The sequence below is a fragment of the Thermomyces dupontii genome, assembly GCF_041956625.1.
Source record: "Thermomyces dupontii strain NRRL 2155 unplaced genomic scaffold VTN31scaffold_7, whole genome shotgun sequence".
NCBI classification, from domain to species: Eukaryota; Fungi; Ascomycota; class Eurotiomycetes; order Eurotiales; family Trichocomaceae; genus Thermomyces; species Thermomyces dupontii.
The window spans coordinates 33728-60074 of NW_027192313.1; the positions used below are offsets into that span (position 1 = coordinate 33728).

General features: G+C 53.4%; 11 protein-coding genes across 11 annotated transcripts; 6 read left to right on the forward strand and 5 right to left on the reverse strand.

Annotated features, from left to right (window-relative positions):
- Positions 1–1595: 1595 nt before the first annotated feature.
- On the forward strand, positions 1596–5554 carry VTN31DRAFT_6334 (uncharacterized protein; the record flags this gene model as incomplete). Its single annotated transcript, XM_069406933.1, has 4 exons — positions 1596–4595; positions 4658–4874; positions 4927–5194; positions 5527–5554. 4 exons carry the CDS (start codon positions 1596–1598, stop codon positions 5552–5554), a joined length of 3513 nt encoding a protein of 1170 aa, XP_069258509.1.
- Positions 5555–6371: 817 nt separating this feature from the next.
- On the reverse strand, positions 6372–7467 carry VTN31DRAFT_6335 (uncharacterized protein; the record flags this gene model as incomplete). The annotated part of the gene is made up of 2 exons (XM_069406934.1): positions 6372–7387; positions 7443–7467. 2 exons carry the CDS (start codon positions 7465–7467, stop codon positions 6372–6374), a joined length of 1041 nt encoding a protein of 346 aa, XP_069258510.1.
- Positions 7468–8047: 580 nt separating this feature from the next.
- On the forward strand, positions 8048–10503 carry VTN31DRAFT_6336 (uncharacterized protein; the record flags this gene model as incomplete). Its single annotated transcript, XM_069406935.1, has 4 exons — positions 8048–8164; positions 8222–8274; positions 8326–8540; positions 8591–10503. The coding sequence occupies 4 exons, from the start codon at positions 8048–8050 to the stop codon at positions 10501–10503; spliced, it is 2298 nt and encodes a 765-aa protein (XP_069258511.1).
- A 915-nt stretch (positions 10504–11418) lies between these two features.
- Positions 11419–11881, forward strand: VTN31DRAFT_6337 (uncharacterized protein; the record flags this gene model as incomplete). The annotated part of the gene is made up of 4 exons (XM_069406936.1): positions 11419–11433; positions 11510–11550; positions 11622–11690; positions 11794–11881. 4 exons carry the CDS (start codon positions 11419–11421, stop codon positions 11879–11881), a joined length of 213 nt encoding a protein of 70 aa, XP_069258512.1.
- Positions 11882–12126: 245 nt separating this feature from the next.
- Positions 12127–14661, reverse strand: VTN31DRAFT_6338 (uncharacterized protein; the record flags this gene model as incomplete). The annotated part of the gene is made up of 3 exons (XM_069406937.1): positions 12127–14000; positions 14048–14162; positions 14215–14661. 3 exons carry the CDS (start codon positions 14659–14661, stop codon positions 12127–12129), a joined length of 2436 nt encoding a protein of 811 aa, XP_069258513.1.
- Positions 14662–16052: 1391 nt separating this feature from the next.
- On the forward strand, positions 16053–17486 carry VTN31DRAFT_6339 (uncharacterized protein; the record flags this gene model as incomplete). The annotated part of the gene is made up of 1 exon (XM_069406938.1): positions 16053–17486. The coding sequence occupies one exon, from the start codon at positions 16053–16055 to the stop codon at positions 17484–17486; it is 1434 nt and encodes a 477-aa protein (XP_069258514.1).
- Positions 17487–17718: 232 nt separating this feature from the next.
- Positions 17719–18270, forward strand: VTN31DRAFT_6340 (uncharacterized protein; the record flags this gene model as incomplete). Its single annotated transcript, XM_069406940.1, has 1 exon — positions 17719–18270. The coding sequence occupies one exon, from the start codon at positions 17719–17721 to the stop codon at positions 18268–18270; it is 552 nt and encodes a 183-aa protein (XP_069258515.1).
- An 806-nt stretch (positions 18271–19076) lies between these two features.
- VTN31DRAFT_6341 (uncharacterized protein) lies at positions 19077–21040 on the reverse strand (the record flags this gene model as incomplete). The annotated part of the gene is made up of 8 exons (XM_069406941.1): positions 19077–19334; positions 19397–20209; positions 20257–20333; positions 20386–20553; positions 20604–20646; positions 20706–20737; positions 20788–20824; positions 20888–21040. 8 exons carry the CDS (start codon positions 21038–21040, stop codon positions 19077–19079), a joined length of 1581 nt encoding a protein of 526 aa, XP_069258516.1.
- Positions 21041–21085: 45 nt separating this feature from the next.
- Positions 21086–21379, forward strand: VTN31DRAFT_6342 (uncharacterized protein; the record flags this gene model as incomplete). Its single annotated transcript, XM_069406942.1, has 2 exons — positions 21086–21141; positions 21193–21379. 2 exons carry the CDS (start codon positions 21086–21088, stop codon positions 21377–21379), a joined length of 243 nt encoding a protein of 80 aa, XP_069258517.1.
- Positions 21380–21624: 245 nt separating this feature from the next.
- On the reverse strand, positions 21625–23253 carry VTN31DRAFT_6343 (uncharacterized protein; the record flags this gene model as incomplete). Its single annotated transcript, XM_069406943.1, has 1 exon — positions 21625–23253. The coding sequence occupies one exon, from the start codon at positions 23251–23253 to the stop codon at positions 21625–21627; it is 1629 nt and encodes a 542-aa protein (XP_069258518.1).
- Positions 23254–24326: 1073 nt separating this feature from the next.
- Positions 24327–25757, reverse strand: VTN31DRAFT_6344 (uncharacterized protein; the record flags this gene model as incomplete). The annotated part of the gene is made up of 2 exons (XM_069406944.1): positions 24327–25509; positions 25561–25757. The coding sequence occupies 2 exons, from the start codon at positions 25755–25757 to the stop codon at positions 24327–24329; spliced, it is 1380 nt and encodes a 459-aa protein (XP_069258519.1).
- Positions 25758–26347: the final 590 nt, after the last annotated feature.

Genomic DNA, 26347 nt, shown 5'->3' on the forward strand with positions numbered 1-26347 from the left:
GTTCCCGCAGCGGCTGATTCCAGGAACCATGACGGAAGCATTGACGAAGAATGGCATCGCGGCGAATTTAGATGGTCCCAGGACTCAGGATGTTGGGAACTTGGGAGGGGATGGCTGATTGACTGATTCGAAAATCATTAACCTATTATTGTTCCGACCCGTTAGGTAGGCTAGGCGGAATACTTACGCACCAACCTATTCCGTGGTTATGAACTCCGTATGGTTCTAGGCCTTCTCTCGTGGGACTGCGGAGTTCCGGCCAGTGGCCACATTACTGTGTGTATTGCTGCGCAGTTCGCCTTTGCTGCTTTGAGGAACTCCAGATGTCGAACAACTGGAAGGCAGGATTCGAGGATCATAGGCGGAAATGGGCTTCCGCGTTGAATGAGGACTCCTCGTTTAATCTTGCGCGCCAAGTCGCCCACCTCGATGATCTCTGTCTGGCCATTCTCTGGGCCAATTCATCGGACTGCCCCCGTTGTCCAGAGTCTAGGGTCTCGCTGCAATGAATCATATTACTGCATGTTGGATCAATAATCTATCAATCCCACAGGTGACAGCGTAGGTACTCTGTAGAATTCGCTCACTACTTAATTCCACCGACCAGGGGTCCAGGAAGAATCTCACTCACCTTTTCAAAGCACGTTAAGTTACATGACCCTGACAGCCACCCTGGGGCCGATTCTCGACCCTGCACGGACCTCAGCAACGTTCATTAGGTACGGAATACAGTACGCGTAGGTTAGTCATGTAAATTACCGTACCTTCTCGTCCCACTGGACAGCACGAGAGCTGCCTTCGATCGGCCAAATGCGAGAATGGTTGCCGTCCCGGACCGCTCCAACTCGCTCATGGCCATATTGAAGAATGAAGAATCATATTAGAGAGTGCTGTGATTCTCTGAGGGAAACCACCGCGCCCTCGTGCCTTCCAGCACAGACCCAAGACCCAAACAGGAAAGATGCTGGAGAATTCACGTAATACTGTAATCAATACTGTACTCAGGTACCAACCCCGTAACTTACTGCCCCGGTAATTTTCGGTTCTCCACATCCCCTGTTCGTCTCGGTGTCGCCCCCTCTCCTTCTTCTCTCGTCCCTTTCTTCCCATCTTGGACCGTTGTCTGCTCATGGTGGTTGCTTTCTCCTTCCCAATGCGCTGACTCGGTCCTCTCTGCCTTCTTCTTCGGTCCTGGGGTTTCCGTGTTCTGATTGTCAGCTTTCCTGATCCAGATTCCTTCGTTCCTCATTGGGATCATCTTGTCCAGGAACAGAATAACCCCTCGTTGCCTCTTTGGGGTCTCTGTCGCTCTGCCGCTGCCGCTGCTGCATGCAGTCGCTCTCGGATCCCCATGGATGCCATGACTGCGACCGCTTGAAGCCTGCGGTTCCAGCCCAATCGCCCTCCTGAGGTTCGTCGCCGCAATATCCCGCCCCCTCCCCTCCCCGATTGTGTCGCCAATTGCGATTGTCCGGAGCCCATGGGTCGTGTACACACGGCGCAGTGCTGCAGTCACTGAACGTGGGTTCTGCTGTCGCTGCGACGCCCGTTTCTCCCCTGCGATTGCTCGGAACGAACAGCTTCGGCAGCCCAACATGGCCGTGTCCCCAGTCCGTGGCGCTGGTGGTCGCCAGCGCAGCCATTCCATCCAGCAGCGCGAGTCGTCCCCGCGACGCCAGAAATCGCCCCGCAAAATGACGGTGATTGAGTCGCCGCCCACGCTGTTTGTGCGCGCGCTGTATGACTACCATGCCGATGACCATACGAGCTTGAGCTTCCGACAGGGCGACGTGATCCAGGTCCTCAATCAGCTGGAGACGGGCTGGTGGGATGGTGTCATGGGAAACGTTCGCGGCTGGTTCCCCAGCAACTACTGCGCCATCATCACCGACCCCAACGAGATCGAAGAGCATCTAGCGCGGCGCCGCTACATGACCGAGGCGGGGGACACCGACGCCGATTCTGGGGGCGATGACGAATATTATGATGACGACCGCGATGACCCCGATCATCCCTCGTCGAACAATCCGCGCGACTCACAGCCGATTCTTCCCATTGAAGGCACGGGGCCTGCCGAGCAGGAAGAAGCCGCCTACTGGATCCCCCAGGCGACTCCAGACGGCCGATTGTACTACTTCAACACTCTGACCGGTACAAGCACCATGGAGCTGCCGCTGGAAAATCCCAACACGGCCAGCGAGTCTGGGCCCCGAGATCGGACCAACGTCAACGTCCCTGATCACACTCGTCCGCCGCCGGAGATGATGGCGCGCGGCGTGGAGCGCGACGAGAACGACTACGACGGTTCCGGTTCCGAAGGCGAAGGCGAAGCGTTGTTGTTAGCGTCGCGCGATTCGAATCGTCGCCGCCCAATGAACGGAGAGCCCTCGACGTTATCGGCCGACTCCGGGTCAAGCAAGTCCCAGCCACTGCCGAGGAAGAGGTCCACGTCCACCACTGCTCCCTCGTCCGGGTCTGGTCGGCCGTCGACGTCGACTTCAATCCCCCGCCACTTTGTCGATGACGGCTTGACACCACCCGTCACATGGTCGGGCCTGGTCGATAACATGCGCCAGGCTGTGACTGCCTATCGACACACCCTCTTGCAAGGGGACCGGAGTGAGTACGTACGGAGAGCCGAAGACATCTCCGATCATCTCCGCATGTTGCTCGCGGCCGGCTCGGATACCACCGATGACCATTCTGGCAACCCGTCCATCATCTCCAACAATCGTCCCTTGTACCACCACTTCCGGGAAATGATGTCCAAGTTCTCAAAACTCGTCCTCTCGTCCCACATCGCAGCTGCAGATTGGTCGGGGCCCGAGTCGGTGGCAAAGTGCCTCCAAGAGGCCGACGGGGTCTTGCAGGCCGCGTATGGCTATGTCGAGGTGGCACGACAACAGCGGGGGGACAGCATCAATCGCATCATCCCCGGCTTTGTGTTGAATGGCACCACCGGCGGCAACTGGAAGAACAACGGTTTGCGACCAACGGAGACCCAGCTTACGTCTTTCTTGGAGCCGGACGGCCAGGACTCGAGCGAACCATCGATCCTTCTGGACGCCGCCGTGGTTGACCAAATCGACTCCATGCGAAAGGCCATTGTCCACAGCCTCCGGAGACTCGAAGAACGGTTGACCCTGAATCAGAAGCTCATCACGAAGACCGAGCATTACAAGCTGGGAGAAACGATCTCCGCGGCTGCCCTGGATGTTCTCGACCAATACCGCCCGTGGATTGCAAAAATCGAGTCAATCAACCTGGCTCCACTCGGTTCGACGTTCGAGAATCCTCAGCTGGCAGATTTCGGCATGCAGAAGCAAAAGGTCTACGATACCGTTGCCGACTTGGTGCTGCATTGCCAGGCCGTGGCTGCTCCATTAGGGGATGAATGGGCACAGTTGCGGGGCGACTCTCTCGAAGACCGCCTGAACACCGTGCGCGCCGCAGCGCGGCAGCTCGATAACCAGATTTCTCAGATCGGATTCTCCCTTGTGCTCCTGCAGGAACAGTTTCCCGGCGAGCCTTCGCAGCACTATCGAAACGAGAGTCGTTTCGTTGATGATGACGATGATCCCATTGAAGATTTCCACGACGTGCTGCCCTCACGACCCGCGATTCGCCGTCGGGCCACAGACACAAGTGGGAATTCGGGGTCAACTGGGGGGGTTGATGATCCTCTCCGACGGAACATGCAGAAGGCCGAGCGGTTCTTTGGCCAGGCTCCCCCGCCGACGATCACGAGGGAGCCCGCTCCGGCACCGCCCCAGGAGGAAACGCCATGGTTCTTGGCCTTTGATCATGAAGGCGAGGTGTTCTTCGATACCAAATCGGAGACCCCAACGCTCAAGTGCGGCACACTGGCTGGACTTGTCGAGCAGCTCACCCGCCACGATAAGCTTGATGCGTCCTTCAACAATACATTTCTCCTCACCTATCGGTCCTTCACGACCGCTCAGGAGCTCTTCGAAATGCTGGTCGAACGGTTCAATATTCAGGCCCCGCCCGGGCTGACCCCCGACGAATTTCAGTTGTGGACAGATCGCAAGCAGAAGCCGATCCGATTCCGGGTGGTCAATATCCTGAAGTCGTGGTTCGAGAACTATTGGATGGAGCCGAACAGTGAGGCCAACATGGAGCTGCTCCGGCGCGTGCACGCGTTCACCAAGGAGTCCATTGATACGACCAAGACCCCTGGCTCGCAGCAGTTGCTGAACATCATCGAGCAGCGATTGCGCGGCCAGGATACGACTGTCAAGCGACTCGTGCCCACGAACAATGCGCCAATGCCTCAGCCGATTTTGCCGAAGAACTTAAAGAAGTTCAAGTTCATCGACATCGATCCGACCGAATTCGCACGCCAGCTGACGCTCATCGAGTCGAGGCTGTACGCGAAGATCCGGCCGGTCGAGTGTCTCAACAAGACCTGGCAGAAGAAGGTCGGACCGGGCGAGGAGGAGCCCGCAGCCAACATCAAGGCGCTGATCCTGCACTCGAACAAATTGACCAACTGGGTTGCAGAAATGATTCTGACGCAGAATGAAGTGAGGAAGCGAGCCGGTGTGATCAAGCATTTTGTCAATGTGGCTGAGGTGAGTCATTTTTTTTTTTCTCGTTCCTCGTTACCCTGGGGTGATACTCACGGATCGCGCAGAAATGCCGTGCTCTCAACAACTACTCGACACTCACTGCTATCATTTCCGCTCTCGGAACGGCACCCATCTCCCGGTTAAGCCGCACCTGGGCTCAGGTCAGCGGCCGCACGTCCCAGACCCTGGAGCAATTGCGGCGGCTGATGGCCAGCACGAAGAACTTTGGGGAGTATCGGGAGACTTTGCATGCGGCGAATCCCCCCTGCATTCCTTTCTTCGGTATGTTCTCCCTCGTTCTGGCCGTCGTCGTTGTCGGACTGACCGCTTGCAGGCGTCTATCTTACGGATCTGACCTTCATCGAGGATGGCATCCCCTCGAACACGCCGTCGGATCTGATCAACTTCAACAAGCGCGCCAAGACTGCCGAGGTCATCCGGGACATTCAGCAGTACCAGAACGCGTCGTATCAACTGCAGCCGGTGCCGGAACTGCAGGACTACATTCTCACCAACATGCATGCTGCCGGTGACGTGCACCAGATGTATGAACGGAGTCTGGAGGTGGAACCGCGAGAGCGCGAGGATGAGAAGATTACAAGGTACACCTATCTAGATTATCCAGCTGGAATGAACCTGGCTGCGCTGATGTGACGAGCGTTGCCTGGCCGCTCGTGTGTTTGCAAGTCCCCTGTTGTTACAGCAGACATGTTTCTTCTTTGATACTTGAAAAGAAAAGAAGCTGCCACAAAACCCATCCCGCTTCCTTCATAAGAGCCCACTGGGATGATCTCCGTCTAATTGGGGGAAACTGCGACTGTCGTTGTGACGTGGTTTCTTGCTCTGTCCACAGCGGCCAGGTTCCATTCCAGCTGGCTGTGCTTGTTGTCATGTGATCTGGAAGAGACGGAGACTGACGGTGGGCGTCTTTTAGGCTTCTTACCGAGTCGGGCTTTCTGTAGGCCAGCATCATATATGGACGGGCTTGTCCGGCCAGCGTCAAACCACGTTGTATGCCTCTACCTATTGCAAGCCACTTGGTGGGAGCCGATGCCCCCCGTGGGCCGAATGCCTCGCCAACTTCAACACAGTACTGGGTACGGCTATGATCGTACGAAGGGTGGTGTCTCTCGAGACGGAGATCTCCTCCTTATGCGGGTCCGGTCATGAAGTTCCATCCTCGTCGATTCTTCGCTTTGTCCATGTCTCCGAGATAGAGTATAGACGCGGGTCTGGCTGGCCAGCATCACGATTCCCATGAGCAAGGATCCAACGGCCTCGACTGCCCGGCTATGTCGCATTGATGTTTACGACGATCTGATCCGTTGAGCCTTTCATTCCTTTTCTCTTCTCTTTTTTTTTTCTCTTTTCTTTCTTCCAATCTTCTTCTTTCCCTTCTGTCTTTTCTTCTCTTGTTCTCTTCTCTTCTTTTCCTTTCTCCTGTCGATATTCCCTGCTTGAGCGCCTCATGCTCAATGGTTGCGGCAGCCCGGATCAGACCTCCCCGAGGACCGTCTGAGTCGGCATCGCCATGCACACGTTCCCTTCTCGTTTATTCTTTTACCTCCTTTGCTTTCCTTCTTTTTTGGGTTTTTCTTTCTTATTAGGCGTTACAGTCATAGATAGATAGGCTGGCTGAAATGGATAGACATTTGAGTATGCTTCCGCAGTGTCATGTTTCATGTCTGTGTCTCTAGACAAATCTACAAAACCATTGTTTCCATGACCATTCATTTCTAATGCAGAAGTACATGACGGCTTCTATGAGTGTAGATCATATCATACGGACGGTTGCGCAACCCCCCGGAACAAGGTCTGCTTGACGTCCGATGCAATCAACCCCGAAACCTCTTCTGCAACGATCCTTTGTCCATCCCGGACAATCTTCCCGATTTGTTTATCCGTCGCTGCGGATGTCGAACTCGATAGTGCAGGACCAGGCATGGAGAATCGACTCGTGTTTGTCCCAGATTCAATGCTACGGCTTGCTTTCTTGACTTTTTGGCTGAGGTCCGTGATCTGTTTACTCCCGTAGTCCCGCGTGGTGAAAAGTGGACTCTGGCTGAGGGTCGCCACCCAATACTTGTTCCACAGAAGGGAGAGCAGCTTGGTGTCGACAGTCGACTTGTAGTGGGACACTTCAAGCGCGTAGTATTGCGACGCGTGGGCACCAAAGTCTTCGATCTTGTTCAACGGGATGCTTTGGTACTCGTTGTCCTCGCTAGCATCGCCGCCGGCCTTGTCCCCGCGCTGGCTGTACCCCTGGGGGAACGTCCGGAAGGCCCCAATTTCAACCTTGCCTGTCGAGATCGTTCGCTCTGGATCAATGACCACCGCAACGAACGGGTCGCTCATCTGCTGCATCATCTGCGTCGACACGTCGATCCCGGACAGCCAGCACCCGTAGCCCGGGTGGCTGTGGTACCAGCCCACGGCGTTCTCCAGCCGGCCCGACTCCCGCGACGCTTGCAAATAGCTGACCATGTATTCGTTCGCCTCGTCTTGGGCGTTGACCCGAGTTTCTGTTCCCTCCACTGGCAGCCGGAATGCGTCCGTCACCACGAACGTCTCCTCCGCGATGTACCCTTGCATCAGACCCATGACTTCTAGTGACCCGCCCGACCGTGCGTGCATGACCATCTTGAGCAAGGCCACGGCAGAGATCCGCACAGATTTGAAGTATCGTGGGTCCTTTGTCCATGGTCGTGCCTCTACTAGTGCTCGGTGGGCCTCTTCATCGTATCGGTACAGAGCGTCACGTTGGGGATCGACGATGTCGATATTATTCGATATTTCTGTGGAGATTGCGTGAGCTACCTGACCGTTTCTTCCTCGACGGGGCGACCTTACCCCAGGATTGCTGAGCGGCCTGCATGATGGTGAGCTAGAGCCTGATCTGGCTCGTCAACGCTACTCGGAAAGTTTTGTCCAATAGCCCAATGTCTTGCATGAGATGATCGAAAATTCAGATTAGCGCCGAGGTCAAATCCGTGTCAACCAGCGGCCAGGGCGTCCAACCAGGCTTCAATCAATTTGCTCGTGTACGATACTCGCGATAAGGCGGTGACTCCATATCTGCTCGTACTTGACAGTAACTGGCGGCGGCAGCGGGGACTCGACACCTGAGGCACCAACTGACACCTGAGGGCTAAGGCATGCAATTCTACAGAATCTTTAACACTAAGGGTTGCCGGGGCAACGCTTGTGTATCCAAGGGCTTCACAGGATTTCATCCTGTGCATGCAACCCACAGACTTCCCCGTTTGGTTGATCACAACCGTTTCTTTTGCGTCGCGCTCGCTCGCGCGTTCTCTTTCATCCTTTTCTTTGCGCCATTACGCTCATGCCTCCCGTCAACTGAAGGCAGTAACCCTCGTTTCTGTGTCGCTGCCCTTGCAGCTAATCACGAAGACGCGATCCCTTCGACGTGCGATTCGTGACGACAGAGATCAGTCATGGTGGTGGACACCAGCTATCTGGCCACGCAGGTCAACAACATCATTGACCAGCTGCATGGCATCTTTGATGATATTGGGGTTCCTGGCCATGAGAGGGAAGCCCGCGAAACGGAGGTATGGCGGTCGACCAGGAGTCAATGTCAATGGCCGTGCGCTCTAACACTGCTGCAGCTTTTCGAAGCTCTGGCCGACACGTTAAACAATCACCTACGCGCTGTCAACAAGTAAGTCGCAACGCCCGCGCGTGTCCTGAATCCGAAACTGATCCCCCGCAGCGAGAAAAATAATCTGATTGATGAAGCGGAGACCCTCATCAACACAATAAAACAGATGGAAGCATCGCTGGACGATGAGCGCGCCAACGGACAATTTGATTTGAATGATGATGACCTGCAGGTCACATTCCCTCTGAATCGATGCATTGCCTCGTTGAGGGAAAAATATGCCACGGTCAGCAAGCTACATCGCGAAAGATACGAGCAAGTTAAGAGTGAGTGATCTCGACTTCAGCTAGTTGCCACTTGTGCTAACTGAAATCAGAACTCGTCGAAGCGCTCGAGTCGTACTCTTCCCATCTCGAGCCTTCCTTCGTCCAAATCGAGTTGCCACCGACGGGACCCGGCTCGTCGGTGTCGCCGAGTTTCGACCTGTCGCCGCGCTACGTCACCGCGCTGGATGATGAATTTACGCGCGTCTACGAGGAATACAACAGGCGTATCAACTACGTTAAGACGACGGCAGAGGAGATCATCAAGCTCTGGGCTGAGCTGGGAACCCCTCAAGCGCAGACGGATCCCAGCATCGTGCGATATTACCGAGATGCTCCGGAACAGCTTGGTCTCCACCAGTCTGATCTTGCCAGTCTTCGCGAGAAGCGTGACAAGCTGCAGGAAGAGAAGAAGTCCCGCGAGCGCAAGATAAAGGAGCTTCGCACAGCCGTGGAGAATCTGTGGGAGCGCCTCGGTGTCGATGAACGTGATCAAAAGGCTTTCCTTGCGGCCAATCGAGGCTGCGGGCTACGTACGATCAACGAATTTGAGGAGGAACTAGCTCGTCTGAACGAACTGAAGCGACAGAACCTACATCTCTTTGTCGAAGATGCTCGATGCCGCCTTCAAGAGCTTTGGGACAGCCTCTACTACTCGGAAGAAGAGATGCTCGACTTCACCCCGGCCTTCTCGGATGTATATAGCGATGCCCTACTGGAGGCCCATGAAGCAGAGATTGCCCGACTGGAAGCGCTACGGGAGCAACGGGCTCCTATTTTGAGTCTCATTGACAAGCACAAGTCCTTGATTCAAGATCGCGATGCATTGATTGCCTCGAGTCAAGATGCCTCGCGTCTGATGTCCCGTGGAAACAAGGGAGAGAAACGGGATCCTGGCAAACTGCTACGCGAGGAGAAAATGCGCAAGCGCATTGCCAAGGAGCTTCCTAAGGTGGAGGCCGAACTGCGCAAAGCACTGGAGAAATGGGAAGAAGAATACGGTCGGCCATTCCTGGTGCATGGCGAGCGATACCTGGATGAGTTGACCCCCGTGAATACGAAGCCGCCGGCGCGCTCCAAGACCCCATCGGGACAGACGTCCACTCTTTCTCGATCGAGATCACAGAGCACTACTACCTCCAGCACCAAAAATAACCCGCCTCCGCGATCTGCCACCAAGACACCGACAGGAAATGGCACTGGAACTGTTCGGCGTAATCAGCAGAATAATCGGCCTCAGGGGTCCAATAACACGACAAAGTCTCCGTCTAAGATTCCTGCGCGGGTACCGTTGGCCAACATGCCGCAAGGTACCAACTCCCCAGAGCGGCGGCAGCCTCAGTCGAATTATTCTTCCCTGACTCGCGACAAGCTACCTCCGCGGGCTCCGCCGCCGAAGATGCGGGACCTGTTCCAGGCACCGAATGAAGAGTCGTCGGCCGATCAACACCAGATGGGATCATTGCGGTGCGGTAGTGTCATGTCCTCCCGCAGCGTTCGGCCGATTAGCCTGGAGGACGTGTATGATGATCGTCAACGACCCTACCCGACCCAGTCGACCATCTCACGCAACCGAGCTGATAACGGGTCGCATAGCTCATCGCACTCTCTATCGTCCTCATCGTCGCGCGACCTGAGCCGTGGATCGGAGCAAACGTACAACACTGGCACGCGCCAAATCTCCAACTCCACCATGCAGTCGGCGGCATCGGGCAGCGAGAACTGGGAGACGTACGACGACGTGTCGGAGCCTGAAGTCGATGCGACGGAGGTGTACTACGCGAAGCTGCGCAAGCGGTTTGCGTCCGACGAGCTGAATGAGGGCGACCGCCACGGTGTCTCGAACGGCTCGCTGAACGGCAAGAAGTTCCGGGGGCTGATCCGCAGCGTGGAGCCGGACGAAAACGAGCAGCCCATGCGGGCGGGTGGGAGTGATGGATGGACTGACGACATGGATGACTACTGACTGGGCGTATGAACGAGTCTGTGTTTGATTCCCTGTTCTGTTTGTTTACTTCTGGATCGTCTGCTTCGTGCTGTACATTGTTGGTCTTGTATATTGTTTGTTTGGGCCGGGAGTTGGCGGTCGAGCAATGGGTTTGTGCTGTACTTCTAGTCGAACTTAATGCGATTTTCAACCTGTTCATTCTGTTGACCGAGGCATCTCCGTAGCCATCGATTACATAGGTACTAGATAACGCTTATCGCAAAAAGTCAACCGCATCGTTGGTTGTATAGACATTACTAATTCTAATCAGGCTGATAGATCTCGTGGCGTTGTTCTGCATTGAGAGGGATATCATCAAATCACCCGATTCTCTACGGAGTACGAAATCGTACTCTGATCAGAATTTGTCTGCCTAGATATTGATGGTCATAAGTTACTCTGTCGCTGTCCCAGCGGAAAGCCTTGGGAAACCAAAAAAAAAAAAAAAAATAAACACCCCGAACTTTATGCAGTCAACTCATCACTCGGATCATCTGCAGACGCCAGACGGCAGGTGAAAATCCCCCGCACTAAACCCGTCTTGGCCGAAGTATATCCGGGTATCTAAACCGGATAACCCCCATAGGCCATACCTAATCGTCACACGTGTAACTTACTTTGTACGAGTACCCCGCTAATCCATGGCGCTGATGCTACTAGTAACTACTACCTATTTATCATCTGCATCATCCATGAGATGATTGAGGCATGATCCGTCAGTCCGAAGGTCCTCAGCGCTAGGCTGGAAAGATTAATAATCTTTTCTCTCTTCGTTTGACGTTTGTCCTTTATTATTTCTTCTCCTTGGAAGTCCCTCGGTCCAGGAAAGAAGAGTCTTGAACGAGCATCTATCTTTTCAACCATCAAGTCAACTCTTTTGATAAGAATATCACCATGCCTCTCTACAACGTTCGTCCCTGAATAGGCGTCTTTTTTTTTTCCTTCTGGAAGTACGTGCATCCGCTGATATAGACCTATCTCCCAGGTTACCCTCAAATCCGACGCCCCGGCCGAGAAGCTGGAACAGTAAAACATCCCCTCCCCCCTACCAAAGGCTTTGAACAACGACGATTTAACCAGCCCACATCAATATATAGAGCCAAGGAAACTGCGCGCAACAGCGGCGGCACCATCAGACACGAGTACACCCTGATCAAAGGATTCACGTACGTTTTTTTTTTTCAACCTCCCTCTCTTCCACCGGCAGTGATTGATAATGCGGGGAATTCTTGGGAGTTCTCGTGCTGATCAGGGGTTTGGTTTTTTTAGTGTCGAGTTCCCCGAAGATCATGTCTCGGCACTCAAGTCGGATGATCATATTCATGTCGAATTAGACGCGGAGGTTAAGCATCAATGACAATGATAGTCTTTCTCTGCTTCTGGTGTCTATTTGGTTTGGTATTGAGTTTGGTGGGTGTCCTGGCTGGGGATGTGGAGGGAACAATACATTTGATCTGTATATCTATTGAAAAAGCCCTAGGCTCATGGTGCAATTATGATTATCTACGATACTTGAGTTACTTTCCCTTTTCTAGGGTCCCTTTACATCTCGTAATTGATCGTTGACTGATCTATTGACATAAATATGTAACGATGTAGATGTCAAGTATGCACCTTGCCTGCCCGCGCTTGCAGATCGACCGCTTCAACCGCCTCGATTGTTGCATTCACGCCCGCAAGGAAATCATCCAGCAACCGGTCCAATTCACCCACCACCACCGAATCGTCAGCGCCCACCATGAGGGCCTCGGCGCTGGGCGGCTGAATCTCCGGAAACGGAGGCACATGGCGTGCCGTAGGAGGAGGGCTCGGGGGGCTTTCTGCCGTGCCCGTCGGGCCCGGGCCGTCCGGGGAAGAGGGCCCGGATGATGTCTCTGCAAGCCCGAGTCGCACGCTGGTCAGCGGGGCGGGTGATGGCTCCACTTCCGACCCTTGTTGTTCTTCCCACGACGTTTCTTCCTGGTCTGGGCCCGGGCCGTCGAGGAGGACTGATGATCCGTAGTCGGCGTATTCGTGCGACTCGCGCAGGTCCGGCAGCACGTTCACCGACCGTGCGGCCGCGGGCGGCGACGGCGGCCGGTCGAACCGGAATGGGTCGTAATCTGACGTCGTGGATACCGATGACGTCGCCGTCGATGGACGGGACCCGTCGTGCGTGTGAGACCGGGACTGCGTTTGCAACGGCGATGGCCGGATGGTTTGCGATGTGTCCTCTCTTAGTGTCGAGTCGTCTCCGTCCGGAGTCATCACCGGGAATTTCCAGTCTCGGGTGGCCCGTTTCTCCTCCTGCGGAGGAAATGCTGCCACCTCATCACGCGTGTCGGGTTCTGCCGGTCGTTCATCCGGAATCATTGTCGGGAACTTCCAATCCATCGTGGGCGGACGAGGCCCGCTGGGTCGAAATGTCTCTTCCTCATCGTCCACGAAGCTCTGGAAGTCCGACGAGTTGCTGCGAGACCGAACGATTGAATGTTGCGCTCGGATCGTATCAGCGTCCGCCAGTTGGAATGGATGGTTGGCTGCCGATCCCGCCGCGTAGTGTGTCGAGTCAAATGCTCCAAGGTTGATGTCGACGCTCGTCGATGCTACAGACGACCGATCAGTGGCATCACGCAGCGGCAGGTCCGAAGCTTTGATCTTCTCCTCAACCGGTACAAAATCCTTCTTCGTTTCGTACTTGTACGTTGGCTTACTCTCGTCAAAGAGCCCTTCCATGGCCGCCGCACCGCGTTTCACTCGCTCATCGAAATTCGCTCGCTCAATAGGCGTCATCTCCGTTCTCGGGCCTTCGTCTCCAGCCCCGAAACCCGGCCGAGCGGTCAATGATGCCTGCTCTTTCTCAAGCTCCGCTAGCGAAGCGCTCAGCTGGTCGAGGTCGAGAATCGAGAATCGACGCTCGAATCCATCCGTAGTGCTAAAGTTCCACTCCTCTTCGTCGATCGGCGCGTCGGGCATCTTCGCTCCCGCGGCTCCGCCTGGATGAAACAGCGAAAACCGCTGCCCCCCACGCTGAGTCCATTGATAATAGATCCGCACCAGCTCGCTCAATGAAGAGGTAGGGTGCGACTCCGATGTATTGGCAACGTAGGGATGTTCCAGTATCTGCGCCATGTCCGGTCGAGCTGTCGGCTCCGAGGTCAAACTGAAGGCCACCAGATCCTTGAGTTCATCGCTGAACCGATCGCCCTCTAGCCTCGGCGTGTTTCTCCCCAGCGACCGCCCGATTTGGATCCGCTCGCGCAAGTTTGCATTCGGAGGATTTCCGGTTGCAATCTCAAACAACGTGCAACCATATGCCCATACATCGAGCTCACTCCCATATTGATGCGCCTCTCCGCCGCGAAACATCTCCGGTGGCATCCAGTGAGGTGTTCCAATCCATGTCGATCGTTTGTCCAGATGGGACTGAAGAATGCCCGCAACCCCAAAGTCGCAGATTTGCAGACGTCCTTCTTCATGGATCAGAACGTTGGCAGCTGGTGTTGTTAGCTCGTTCTTCGTGCCCAAGGAGCCATATCATTACCCTTGACATCTCGATGAATGATGCCGGCGTCATGAATTGCCTTGAGCCCTATTGCCAATTCCCGAGCAATGGGAATGATGAATCTCTCTTCAAGCCTGTCGCCCGTTGCCCGCATCTATTTCATTAGTATCATTCAGTCCGGTACCAGAAAGACATGGACTTCCTACCAAAGTTTTTACGCTTCCTCCGGGGCAGTGTTCACACACCACCCACAACTGAGAATGGATCGAGATAGCCTCGATCAACATATTGACATTTTTGGCCCCTGCTTGTTTGGCCTGATTCATGACCTTGATCTCATGTATGAAATCCTTGATTGACTCATCCTTCATGTCACGTATAGTCTTGTAGTCAGCGGAATCAATCTCCATCACTTTGATGGCAACAAGCTCCCGCGACGGCAACTTCCGTCCCTTGTAGACACGTCCATATGCACCTTTGCCAATCAGCTCCTCGAACTCATAAGGCGGAACTTCCGTCTTTGCGCGCCGACACATTTCACGCACGGCTGCGGCCTGTTCTCGAGCTAGCCTGATTGCCTCGGCCTTCTGTCGCGTGAAGGTCGCGATCGCCGAGGACGGATCTAGAAGTTGTGACTCTCGTGATGGATCCATGATTGGCTGTCCTTGCTAGGTTTTGTAGCAAATTGTTTTGTACAAGGTAGTGAAAGGATTCTCCAGTTCCAGTGAACAGTTGCTACCGGACTGGTCATGAACGCGCTTTGTACATGTCAGACTCTCTGTCGTTAACTGCATCAAGCTGAGCACCTGTCAGAGTCAGGTTAGCACTGATGGTTATCTCGTACATAAAAGAGAAGTTCCTGTCAGATCAGACAACGAATATCACTATCGCAACCAGAACATGGAAGCACGCTGGACAAGGAAAATAAGACATTGATGCAGTTGAACTGACTGAGTACACGATTGACATAGTACGCATGCGACAACTGCATCGGTGCCTCAAAGGATACAACCTTCAGTCATCACAGCGAGGGCTGTCCTGGCCAGTTCAAGAATTCACCAATGAGCGTTTGCAGTCGTGCAGACTATGAGCCATGATATCAGCTTCAGCACCCTTCGAAAAGCACATATAACTATCACAGCAGAATGATCGTACAGAGCAAGCAATGTACTAGGGCATACCTACCATCATAGGGCAGAAACATCGCAACAATTGATGGGTGCACGCCGTCTGGCAGAAAAAACTTGAAACGATGAAGTGTGACCTAACAGAAAGAAAGATCCGTAGGCCAGCTCATAGAGTATCAACAGAGGAGAGCTCGTTTATTTGAGGACCCTCCAACGCCCCTATTATTATTTGATGTGAATCATTACAGGAGGGCTTTCTTGAAGCCAGGTTCATCCGACAATCGTCACCTTGCAGGTTGCAGCTTGGCACCTGTGCGGCCGCTGACCGTTTTTACCAATAGAACTCTTCGAATAGTACCTACATGCTTATTGGTTAGTTAAATACAACTAACTACGGAGTAGTTAGTGTAGTTATTAAGTACTTAGTTATACTAATTAGTCGAACTTATTTGAAATCACGCTAAAATTTCCTACAGTAACTTGCTTCACTTTAGCTAGCGGCTCACGGATACCTACTGGGTTAGTTGCATCGCGCGTATATACATATCGCGCATGGCGTGAAACGATGTGGTACGTACTGCAACTTGTTACCTTATCACTGTACACTGTCTTGCACGGCTTCCAGACCCTTACACTTCGTTTCAGGGCACATACTAGGCGTGTGTGTTGAGATAACTACACCGTACTTCCAAGTCCAAGCCGTTCACTGAGCCTTGCGATCTCCCTTTTGCCCATCGCGAAAATGGTTTCTCTCTCAGATGATGAACCTGCAAGTTGTTTAGAATCATCCATTGGGCAAATCTCTCGATCATTTACTAGAGCCACTCCAGGATGTGGAGCGTTCATATTTCCTGGGCAGTTCTCTTGACGGCGCTGAACATCCAGAAGACGTGCTATCGCATCTCTTGACTACCTTGATGGGGACAGAAGCTGCATTCAATCTTCGGTCGAGTATCAGCAGGCGTGATGTAGCGTCGGAGCTCTCCGATCTGGTCAGACATGTTCGAAATGACGATTTCAGCTACCAAGACTATCGCCCGCTCGTGAAGCTCATCATCCAAAGGGGGTCCGATTACGATATCTGGAGCGCCGTTCTCGATCTCATTGCCAAGCTTTCCAGAGTGACCCCAGTCGCAACAAATCTCCCGCCTGCGTTCGACAACACGCCCATCACACATACCTCCGCGTCGCTACAAGGCAGCGAACAGACCCGGGCGCTAGTCGAGGCAAAAGTCTTTGAAGAGATCCGGGGCTGCACGTATCGGAATGTGTCAGGATACTTCGAGAAGTACTTTGAGGGAAGGGACTGGACGGATCGCTCCCGGGAGGTCTACGAGTCAGTGAAAAACCGACATGTCGACGGCAGATGGATCGGCCTTCGCGATTCACCTTCCCAACGTGAGGTGCAGGACTGGTTGTTCGAACTACAGGATAACCATCTCTCGAAGGAGCGGCGTTGCTACTACAAGATCAACGACCCACGAGAGCTTGTCCACGGCGAGGCACGACGACAGATCGATCTTGTTGTCAAGCGAAAAGGCGGGAGTCAGTCGGCCGCCAATCAAGACTTGAAGGACATCGAGGTGATCGGCGAACTCAAGGCCTCTGATAAGCGCGTGAAGGAGCCGTTGGTGCAGCTCGCCCGGTACGCGCGAGATGTGTTTTCCGTTCAGCCGACACGCCGATACCTGCACGCGTTCACAATCAGCGGCTCTTTAATGACGACGTGGGTCTTTGACCGCTCAGGATGCTACAGCCAGTCTCCATTCAATATCCACAAGGAACCAGAACGACTCATACGGGTGATCGCCGGTTATACAATGATGAATGAGGACGAGCTTGGTCTGGACACGTTCATAGAGCGGGACAATGACTGCCGCTTCATACACGTTGAGCACGAGGGGAGGAAGCTGCAGCTGGAACCACATCCTCTCATCCGTCAACGAGCGATCGTCTGCCGCGGAACGTCCTGCTATCTCGTAAAGAATCCCGATTCCGAGGATTATGACCACGTCGCAAAGTTTTCTTGGGTGTCCGCCCGACGGAGGCCCGAAGCGGATCTGTTCAAACTGGCGAAAAAGCGAAATGTCAAAGGCATTGCCGAACTGGTCGGCTATTGCGATATCACAAGCATCAGCGAGCTACGCTCTGGGATGACGTTCAGCGAATCATATTCTTTTGGTGGTTTATCCAGCACGCCTTCGTCCTTGTCGAAATCTCAGTCCTTTCCGTCCCGGCCACATAGTCATCGATCGCTCAGTGGCCTCGGTCGCTTGTCTATCGCAGAACGTACTGGAGGGCGCCTATCAAGGAAGCGAAGGTCGACTGATAGTGCCACAAAGCCCGTCTAAGCGATCCAAGTCCACTAGCCAGCGATCGAATTCTTCGCGAAACGAGGTTACATATGATGTTGAAGAAACCAGGGAAACTAGTCTGTTTGCTTCCAGCAATGGCCCCTATGACAACCGGATATTCCGCTGCCTTGTCATTTCTCCCGCAGGCCGGCCGGTTTACAAGTATGCGGAACTTTTAGAGTTATTGGAGGCGCTTCGTGATGCCATCAAGGCGCACAAATCCCTTTATATGCATGGAAAAATCCTTCATCGAGATATTTCTGAGAACATCATTATAACCGATCCGAAGAAGACTGGCTTCGCAGGGATGCTGATTGATATGGATCTCGCCAAAGAAATTGACGGTGGGCGAAGCGGCGCGCGTTGCCGCACCGGCACCATGGAATTTATGGCTATCGAAGTGCTGCTCAACGTTGACCATACCTATCTACATGACCTTGAATCATTCTTCTATGTGCTCATCTGGCAATGTGCCCGTCGTTGCTGGGGCGAGGAATGGCCGACAAGGAGTTTACTGAAGAACTGGTATACTGGAGGTTATAGTGATATTGCTACTGCGAAACGAGGTGTGGTCGGGGCCAATGGTTTTGAGCTCATTTTGAACGAATTTTCCCCGGATTTCCATTTTGCCAAACCACTTTGCAGGGAGTTGCGGGGAATTTTGTTTCCCCTTCGCTACGGCGATATCTTTACAGGCACACCGAAGGAGCCAGAGGTTCTCTACGGGCCAATGATCAAGGCTTTTGAGAAGGCGATCGCGGAGTACAAGAACAAAGGTTAAGCTTCTTCGTCTTGTTTGGTAGTTGCTTTATTTCAGGATACCCATCATCAGATTATGTACTGCCCAAAGCAAGATCCAGCTTCCTCTACCTAGGTAGTTAACCCATTTTCTTCGAATTCCTTGCCTTGCCGCGAGTCCAGTAGAAACATCTCGGATCACGTTCATGATGCTGCAAGCCGTTTCCATCCTTCTCGGAAACTCTACCACCATCCATCACAAAGCTACCAAATGCCGGGAACAAAGCACTCTTTCCTATGGATTGTTGACAAGAGAGTAGGACGTAAAGCTCCAGTATTCGTAATGAAGACTTACAGAGAGCGAGGGACATCTCAACATTTACATACTGTCTGACAGCGAACATGATTCAAAAGCATACCACATGAAACGAATAGAAAGCATACTATGTATTGTAATGGATGCCTCGCCGTCCAAAAGTTGGTAAGGCTCGCAATGTCCGCGTAGACGATGATCCCCTAGCTGGTGGCGTCTCATCAAGTAACAGTGGGGGAACGATCAACCCGAAGGATCGAGTGGACGACAGTTTCTGGTTTTAGGAGACGATTTCTTGTGGCCGGGGTCTTTTATTCTCACATAAGGCGGTATCCATCATTGACAGTGACGGTAATGGCATGGCCCTGGGACAATTGAGACCGTCACAAAATCTACTGCGCCATCAAATCGGCCTAGAGCCTTCCTTTACATGGATAGGTAGGTTAGAGGTAGTTACTGGATTTCTCTATCTACTACTCCGTACTCGAAGACCTTATCCCACATCTATTTACTCATCGGAAGAGTTGAACATTGCCCTAAAGGCCAAATTCCTTCCGCAATCCAGTTGCAAATCTCCTGATGGCTTCCTCAATCTTGTCCGCCGGTGCTGCAGCATAGGTTGCCCGGAAGAACATCTTCTCCTCGGGAATCGTCCGGTCCGCGCGGAACCAGCTGCCGCGTGTCAGGAGGGCTCCTTCGGCGATAGCGGCTTTGAAGATGGACTCTTCAATGGCGTCATGACTCAAACCTTGCTTGTAGCCTGGGTGTTTGTGCCAATCGACCTCAATCCATTGCTGAACTTCTGTTAGTAACTGGGTGACCAGGCGGGGACATTAGGTGAGACGGATAAACATACAAACATGCCCGCAGACGGGGGCACCCAGCGAGTAATCTCCCGGGGCAAATGTTTCTCGCATGCTCGCAGCAAGTCATCGCGACGTCGTGTGTACTCGCGACGCACATGCATCAGCCAGTCCAGATAGCCTGCGTGGCCCCAGTGCTCGTCCAGCAGCTTGAGTAGTCCGATCTGCGAGATACCGCTGGGATTCTGTGTGGAGACTTCGAAATGCCGAATGAAGCGCTCCACAATTTGTTCGGATGCCACAACCCATCCCACGCGCGATCCCGGCGCGATCACTTTGGAAAACGATTCCAAACGAACTACACGGCCGTCGACGTCAATGCGCAGGAACGACGGGACAAGCTTTTGGAGGAACTCTTCACGCGTTGCAGGAGGGGCCACGTCTTGCTTATAAGGCTCCATCTGCAAAAAGTAATACGGCTCATCCTCGACGATGATAACGTCATGCTTTTGGGCCACTTTGTAGACTTCCTTACGTCGCTCGAAGCTCTGTGTTGCACCTGTCGGGTTTTGGCCCGATGGAATGGTGTAGAGCACATGAGGCTTGCGCGCACCGCGCGCGGAAACGTCCCAGTTCGTGAGAATGTCATCCATGGCCTCGGGGAGAAGGCCTTGATCATCCATTTTAATACCGGCGACCTTAATGCCCAGTGGTACAGCTGTGTCCAGAGCCGAGGAGAAGGAATATTCTTCGGCGAGAATGTAGTCGCCTCGCTCACATAGGATGCGAAGGGCAGCCTCCCACCCCATGGTGCTGCCAACCGTAAGGGCACATCGCCAGTCTGAGTAAGGAGGTTGGTGGACAATCTGAACGGTCAATGACATTCCTCACAGTCTATGAGGAACAGACTAACCTCGGTGTGCTCCGTCACGAACCGCAAAAGCGGAGGAAATCCCACTGCTTGTCCGTAGTTGAGGGAGACCGCCAGGTCTAGGAAATGGTCAGTATGAAGACATTGAAGGACATCCCAGGATCACCTCACCAAGTAGGCTTTTGCCCTCCTGAATGTCATGCTTTCCTGCAGTGATCGTCTTCCCCGTTTCCCTGGTCTCCTGCTCGGTGAAACCAGGAGGAGTGGGAACTTTGAAGCTGATCTCCTCGAACGGAAACAATTCGCTAGAAGGTAATCCACCGCCCAAGGAAATGAGTCCTCGGCGAAGATTAGTTGCGACGTACACAGAAGCAATGCACCAACCTTACCGGGATCCTTCAGATACTGTGCCGCGGCCTTGAGAACCGACGGCTGCCGTTTTTCTTAGTCCTGGGTGGCAGGTACCTTCTGGAATATTACCAGGAGCTTACCTGGTAACCCTTTGCTTCAGTTGAGAGCAAATCTGGAATCGGTTAACATGTAAACCCAGGCACTCAAGCGTGAGGAACTCACGATCCCATCGCTTCGCCTTGGGCTTAGTGAAGCAAGCCTGCTCATGCGCTGATTAGAAATACTCTGCTGGGGACCATCCAGACATTCCGCGCTATCCTACCGGACTTTTGAACATGTCACTGTGGGACGATGCGGCGGTGCCCGTTGGCACCGAGGCATCATTCCTCCATGAGGCGAGGCCATTGGCACCCAATGGATCTTGGACGGTCGAGGCGGTCGTGTTCGAATCCGCTCTAACAGGAGCTGGACTCATGATGTAATGTCTCGAACTTTTCCCGCAGCGTGAGAACCACGAAAGATGTTAGAAACTGAAGTGGCTTGCAGTCACGCGACTGAGGAGGCGAATTCTACTGGGTAAACCAACGCGCTGAATCCGTTGTTACTTGTTTTCTCTATACGAGGCAGAGGAAATAAGGAGCGACGGGACGGCAGTTCGTACTTGAAGTTTGGACTTGAGTCATGGATCCACCGCGCAAAAGAGTCCGATATCTCCTCCGATTTACATCTTGTCGGCGTGTGCGCCCTACGGCATAGGAGTTACATTACATTACATGTAATAAAACCGCTTATACATGGCAAGAATCGGCATTAATCGCGATGGTCGGCATTATTTCTTATCGACGTCAGTACTCGTATTACGAGTACCTACATTCTGTAATATATACTGACGCCATTTGACCGCGGGGAGTCGGGGCCGGGATCCAAGTGACCACAAACACATAGATGGTGGACCTTACGGCAAGCTGGGAGAGTCGTATGGATGTTATTCGAGCCATTTATGACTTTATTGATACTACAGTAGGAGTACTCTGTCCTATGATACCTACTAGGCCTCATCTACTTCGGCTCGACATACTTGCCCTCCGTTCCATCTAGCTGTGCCTCCAGAACCGCCGTCTTCCCATTCAAAACGCTCTGCACTGCCTGGGGAAGGCGCTCGGCCAGTTCCCCAACTGTCGCTGCACGACCAGCCCAAAGCTCGCCGCCTGCGGCCGCCTTGGCGATGCCAGCGTAGTCGGGAGTGGGCGCGAATGAGATGTTGAGATCCTCGTTCGTCGCGCGAGACCCGTCTCCATCGGGATGGACTAGAAGCATGCTGCGGCGCGGCGCATTCCAGCCCTTGTTGTTCAGGACGATCGTCAACACGGGGATGTTATATCGACGCGAGATCCAGTACACTGATCCGGGCACTGTGAACAGATACGTGCCGTCGCCCACAATCTGGCAAATAAATTTGCCCTTGCCAGGGCCGCCATGCTGGTCATCGCTAGCCAGTTTGATGCCGAGCGCACCACCACCAGACCATCCCAGGCCGCCACCACCGCAGTTGATCCAGGAGTTTGGCAGGGAACACTGCAGCTGGTCCGCAACGATGGCGGTGAGGGTCACGGCTTCAATGGCCCAGATGGTGTCCGCTGGCGCGGCCTTGCGCAGCTGTGCGATGAGGTAGTGAGCGTTGAGGGGAGCGGACGGTCCACCCGCCGGGGCAGCTGCCTCCTTGGCGAGGGCCTGGAGCCGCTGGTTGTATTCATCCTGGACCCGTTTTGCGCGTGCAAGATTCTCAGGGCTGTTCAGGGCTTGCGTCGACGCAGTGTTGGAGGCAATATAATCGTTCAGCTGCTTGAAAGCTGTCGTCGAGTCCGCTTTGAACGTGGCAATTGAAGGGATGTAGAACATGGGAATTTGTTGCTTTAGAGGATCGACATCGATATGCACGATTTTCGCCGTATCCTTTGGCTTGCATAGAGTCGGAATCCATGGCACGTCACTGTCAACGACGAGAATAAAGTCGGCTGTCTTAAGCGCATCATGGTTACCGAACCGCAGCCCAAGCCACCCTGGGTGATTCGCCGGGAAGCTCATCTCGGAGCCAGCAACATCTAACACGCGCAGACCCTTAACGTTGTCTGCAAGTTTGACGAGCTGCTCCACCGAGCTCGCTGCTCGCCCGTTGTATCCCACAATGGCCAATGGCTCCTTGGCCGCGGCTAATTCAGATGCAATCATCTCGACCGCATCGGGTGGCAGCGCTGCTGGAGAGATCGGAACCCATTGCCTCTGATCTAGTTTGTACGGTTCGATTTCTTCCTCGAGGATCTCTCGCGCAGCAACCAGATACACGGGGCCCTTTGGATCGCTGGTTGCCCATTGCAATGCACGGTTGACAACCTGTTTGATATTCTTCCCTGTTTTGATCTCCCCGGTATATCGGCAGTATTGCGACACAATCTGCTTCTGGTCCGGAACGTCTTGGATCCAGTGGATGTACTCAGTTCTTGAACCGCGAGATTCTCCTTCCAATGTGAAGGGCGAAAGGCCGGCGAAGATGAGAACCGGAGCACGACCGCACGAGGCATTGTGGACGGCAGCGGCGAGACCTTGAGTACCCACATCGACGTGGACGATCACACATTGCGGTTTACCAGTGAGCCGGGCGTAGCCGTCGGCCATCGAGAGAGCGACCATCTAGACCCGTAAGCCACCATCATATCGAATCAAAATGGGCGCAGTCAATGGTTACCTCATTGGGGCAAGTAATGACTTTCACCCACTGATCCTTTCGTTCTTTTTGGCCTTTGACCATGGCCTCGAGGATCGCGGGGTGATCACTCCCGAGATTGGCGAAGACATAGCGGACTCCGGCCTGAATGGTCTTGTCAGCATCGTCACGCTTTGCGACTGCTTCCAGCTGCGCGTACCTCCCAGAGGGCTTCGAAGAACGCGAATGCTGCGGTATATCCCCTACATATGATCAGCATGAGCTTAGAGGGGGTATCCAAGTGCACGTACATTCTGTCGTGATTGTCTTACAATTTCTGTCAGATAAGTGGACTATCAGCAATAGAGAGAATCCGTTACATCAGAGCAGGTAGGACTATATATACTTGTATTGAGCTCGGCGGGATCGGCCTCGGTCTAAATGCCGACATCCCCATATAACCTAAATAGGTTACTGTAATGTATACCTTCGGCTCAATGTGGGGTTACGGTTACCTACCGGTATCTTACGCGGCTATTGCAGGAGAGCGAGCCGGCCAACGATATCCGGTCACTCCTCTGATTGATAGGATCGTCGGGCCGGTATCGCATGTGAGTCAAATGTCAGTCTTACGGAGTAGCCTACTAGTACCTACACACGGCAGCACAAATGTCAGTCGCCTTAGTTGTATTTGTAGCCTACATCTATCAATTCCAGTATGATGTACTCGTACAGCATACGGTATCTTGATGACGTGCAAAGAAGTTTCCATATCAATAGAAAGACACATGATGGTCGCTGACCGGTCCAGCATGACACTGCCGTGGATGACTCGGAGCAATATGGATCAATAAGGAGTTTTACGACGATCGCGGCGGTTCCGGACCCTCACATCCAAGAAACCGAACTCGCAGCCCAGGGGAGCGATTCACGACCGGGACGGAGAATCCCGCATCCCTCCGGAGGAGCTCTTACGTGGAGTGCGTCGGAGGCGGCGATTGGGTCGAGAAGATGAGAATCGACGACGACAAAAGGTTCTCGCGATAATGGCGATCAATCATCAACTTGAAGTATATCCCAGTTTCCCAACGCCCTTAAGTGTCACATATACATCGGTTCCCCAGCCCCAAAGGCTTTGCACGGCGATGCTGCCCCCAAAGTACTCTGCATAGGCGCGACTCAGCGGCAAGCCATATCCCAAGCCTGCAATGGTGCTGGAAATGGCACCACTGCCGGAGAGAGTGTTCAGAGCGTCGATATTCCCGTTGTCACTGCCCGGAAGGTGGTTCTCAGAGAACGTGGTGAAACTGTACGACCAAATCTGGGGCAGCACGTCCGGAGGGATCCCACCACCTCGATCACGAATCCGTATGGTGATGCTTTGCTGGGACTGTGTGTTGAGCCGAATAGGTTCGTTGGCAACAGGGATCTCGTCAACGTCACCATCTCTGAGGTCTCCATCTCTCGAGGGCTGTGAATCCTGGATGGGAGAGTCCGGAACATCCGGTGCTGCCGCAATGGTAACTTCAATCGGCTCGCGCTCATTTCCCGCCTCAACCACGGCACGGAAAGCGTTCTTGAGCAGTTCGGTAATTATATACTCAACATGTACCGGAATATAAGCAAACGACGCATCTGGTTGACCACCGATCATCACTTTGGGTCGAACCCCATACTTCAATTCGCAGATCTCTCCAACGAAGCTCTCGCATGACCGGATGATTTTCGCCGGTCGCAAAGCTGTATCGATGACTCCTATATAATTCTCAGAAGTGTCTCCTTGGACGCCCTCAAGACGGCGGGATTTCTCATGGTTCTCAGGTTGCGATGCGAAATGAAGCGCCAAGTGTTGTTCTGCAATCAACCTGGTCCCAATCCGGGCTCGAAGATGTGAATCTAGAAACTGGGTGACTTCTGCGGGGCTGATGTATTTCCTGCACTCTAAGAATCCACGAGCTAGGATCGGGATGGTATTGGAGTGTGTTTGGACTAGATCTGCCAGAACTTCTGCAAATTGCTTCTCCTCTTCGAGGGTGGTGATGCTGCGCTGCTCGTACGGAAGCAGGGTGGACAGGGAGTGAAGATAATTGTGGTAGATGCGAGAGACATGCGGATTCGACACAACGATGAAGGGTAGGTTGCGCAGGCACTGTATCCTGTACGCTAAACGTGCTGGGAGGAGTGATAATGTGAAGTTAGCCGAGTCTAGGAGGGCTTCTTTGGACAAAGGTGGCCGCCCATGTCTGGTATGGTTGTTAGTGATGGGGCTCCAGCAAACCATGCGACAGCCATACTTGAGTAAGTCCCTTAACGTCAACGGCCGGCGACGTACAGATGCCAGTTTCGCAATCTCATCCTCGGCGGCATTGGTCCACGGAGAATTGATCCAGTTCCCCAGACTCGTTGATGAGGCGCAACGGTGACTAGACACTGCAGAAGGTCGACATGTCGACCGGATTGACACACGGGCGAGACAGGATGGCCGAGTCATGACGACCTTCTTTCACGGTCCTGCGTTGTTGTTATGTGTTGCTATCCATCAAGGCAGAGTGACAACTTCCGCTGTACTCCGTAACAGCTGTCCAACGCACCGTCTGAGATCCAAGTCGGAGTTGAGCCGAACCCCCGATGCAAGCCGATATCGACGTTGATGATTATGTAAGCTCTCGCTCCTCGCTCCAAAAATGGATAACCAAGAATAACTAGTTAATTAATGGATATCTAGTCAAACTGGGTTAACCCTAACCCTTTGGGTTGCATGAAACGTCGGAAACGATGTCTACTCGTACACTTTCTGAGGTGGAAGATTCACTTGCACTTTTCGACATCTTGCCCCTTGACCAGTGACCAGTGCTCTGGGCCTGGACGGCCGGGACTAGTGACGGCTCACCAAGTGGTACGGCAAGAATCCTTGAGAATTACTACGAGTGCGAGTACGAGTAACTAGTATTGGGTACTATATTGACAACATCATCGCCATTATTACTGTTATAGGTACTGTACTTATCCACAATCCTTCACTGTACGGAGTATTTGGTAGTCATGTCGAAGTACGGCGATTATCTAGCTTGGTGCTTCTGT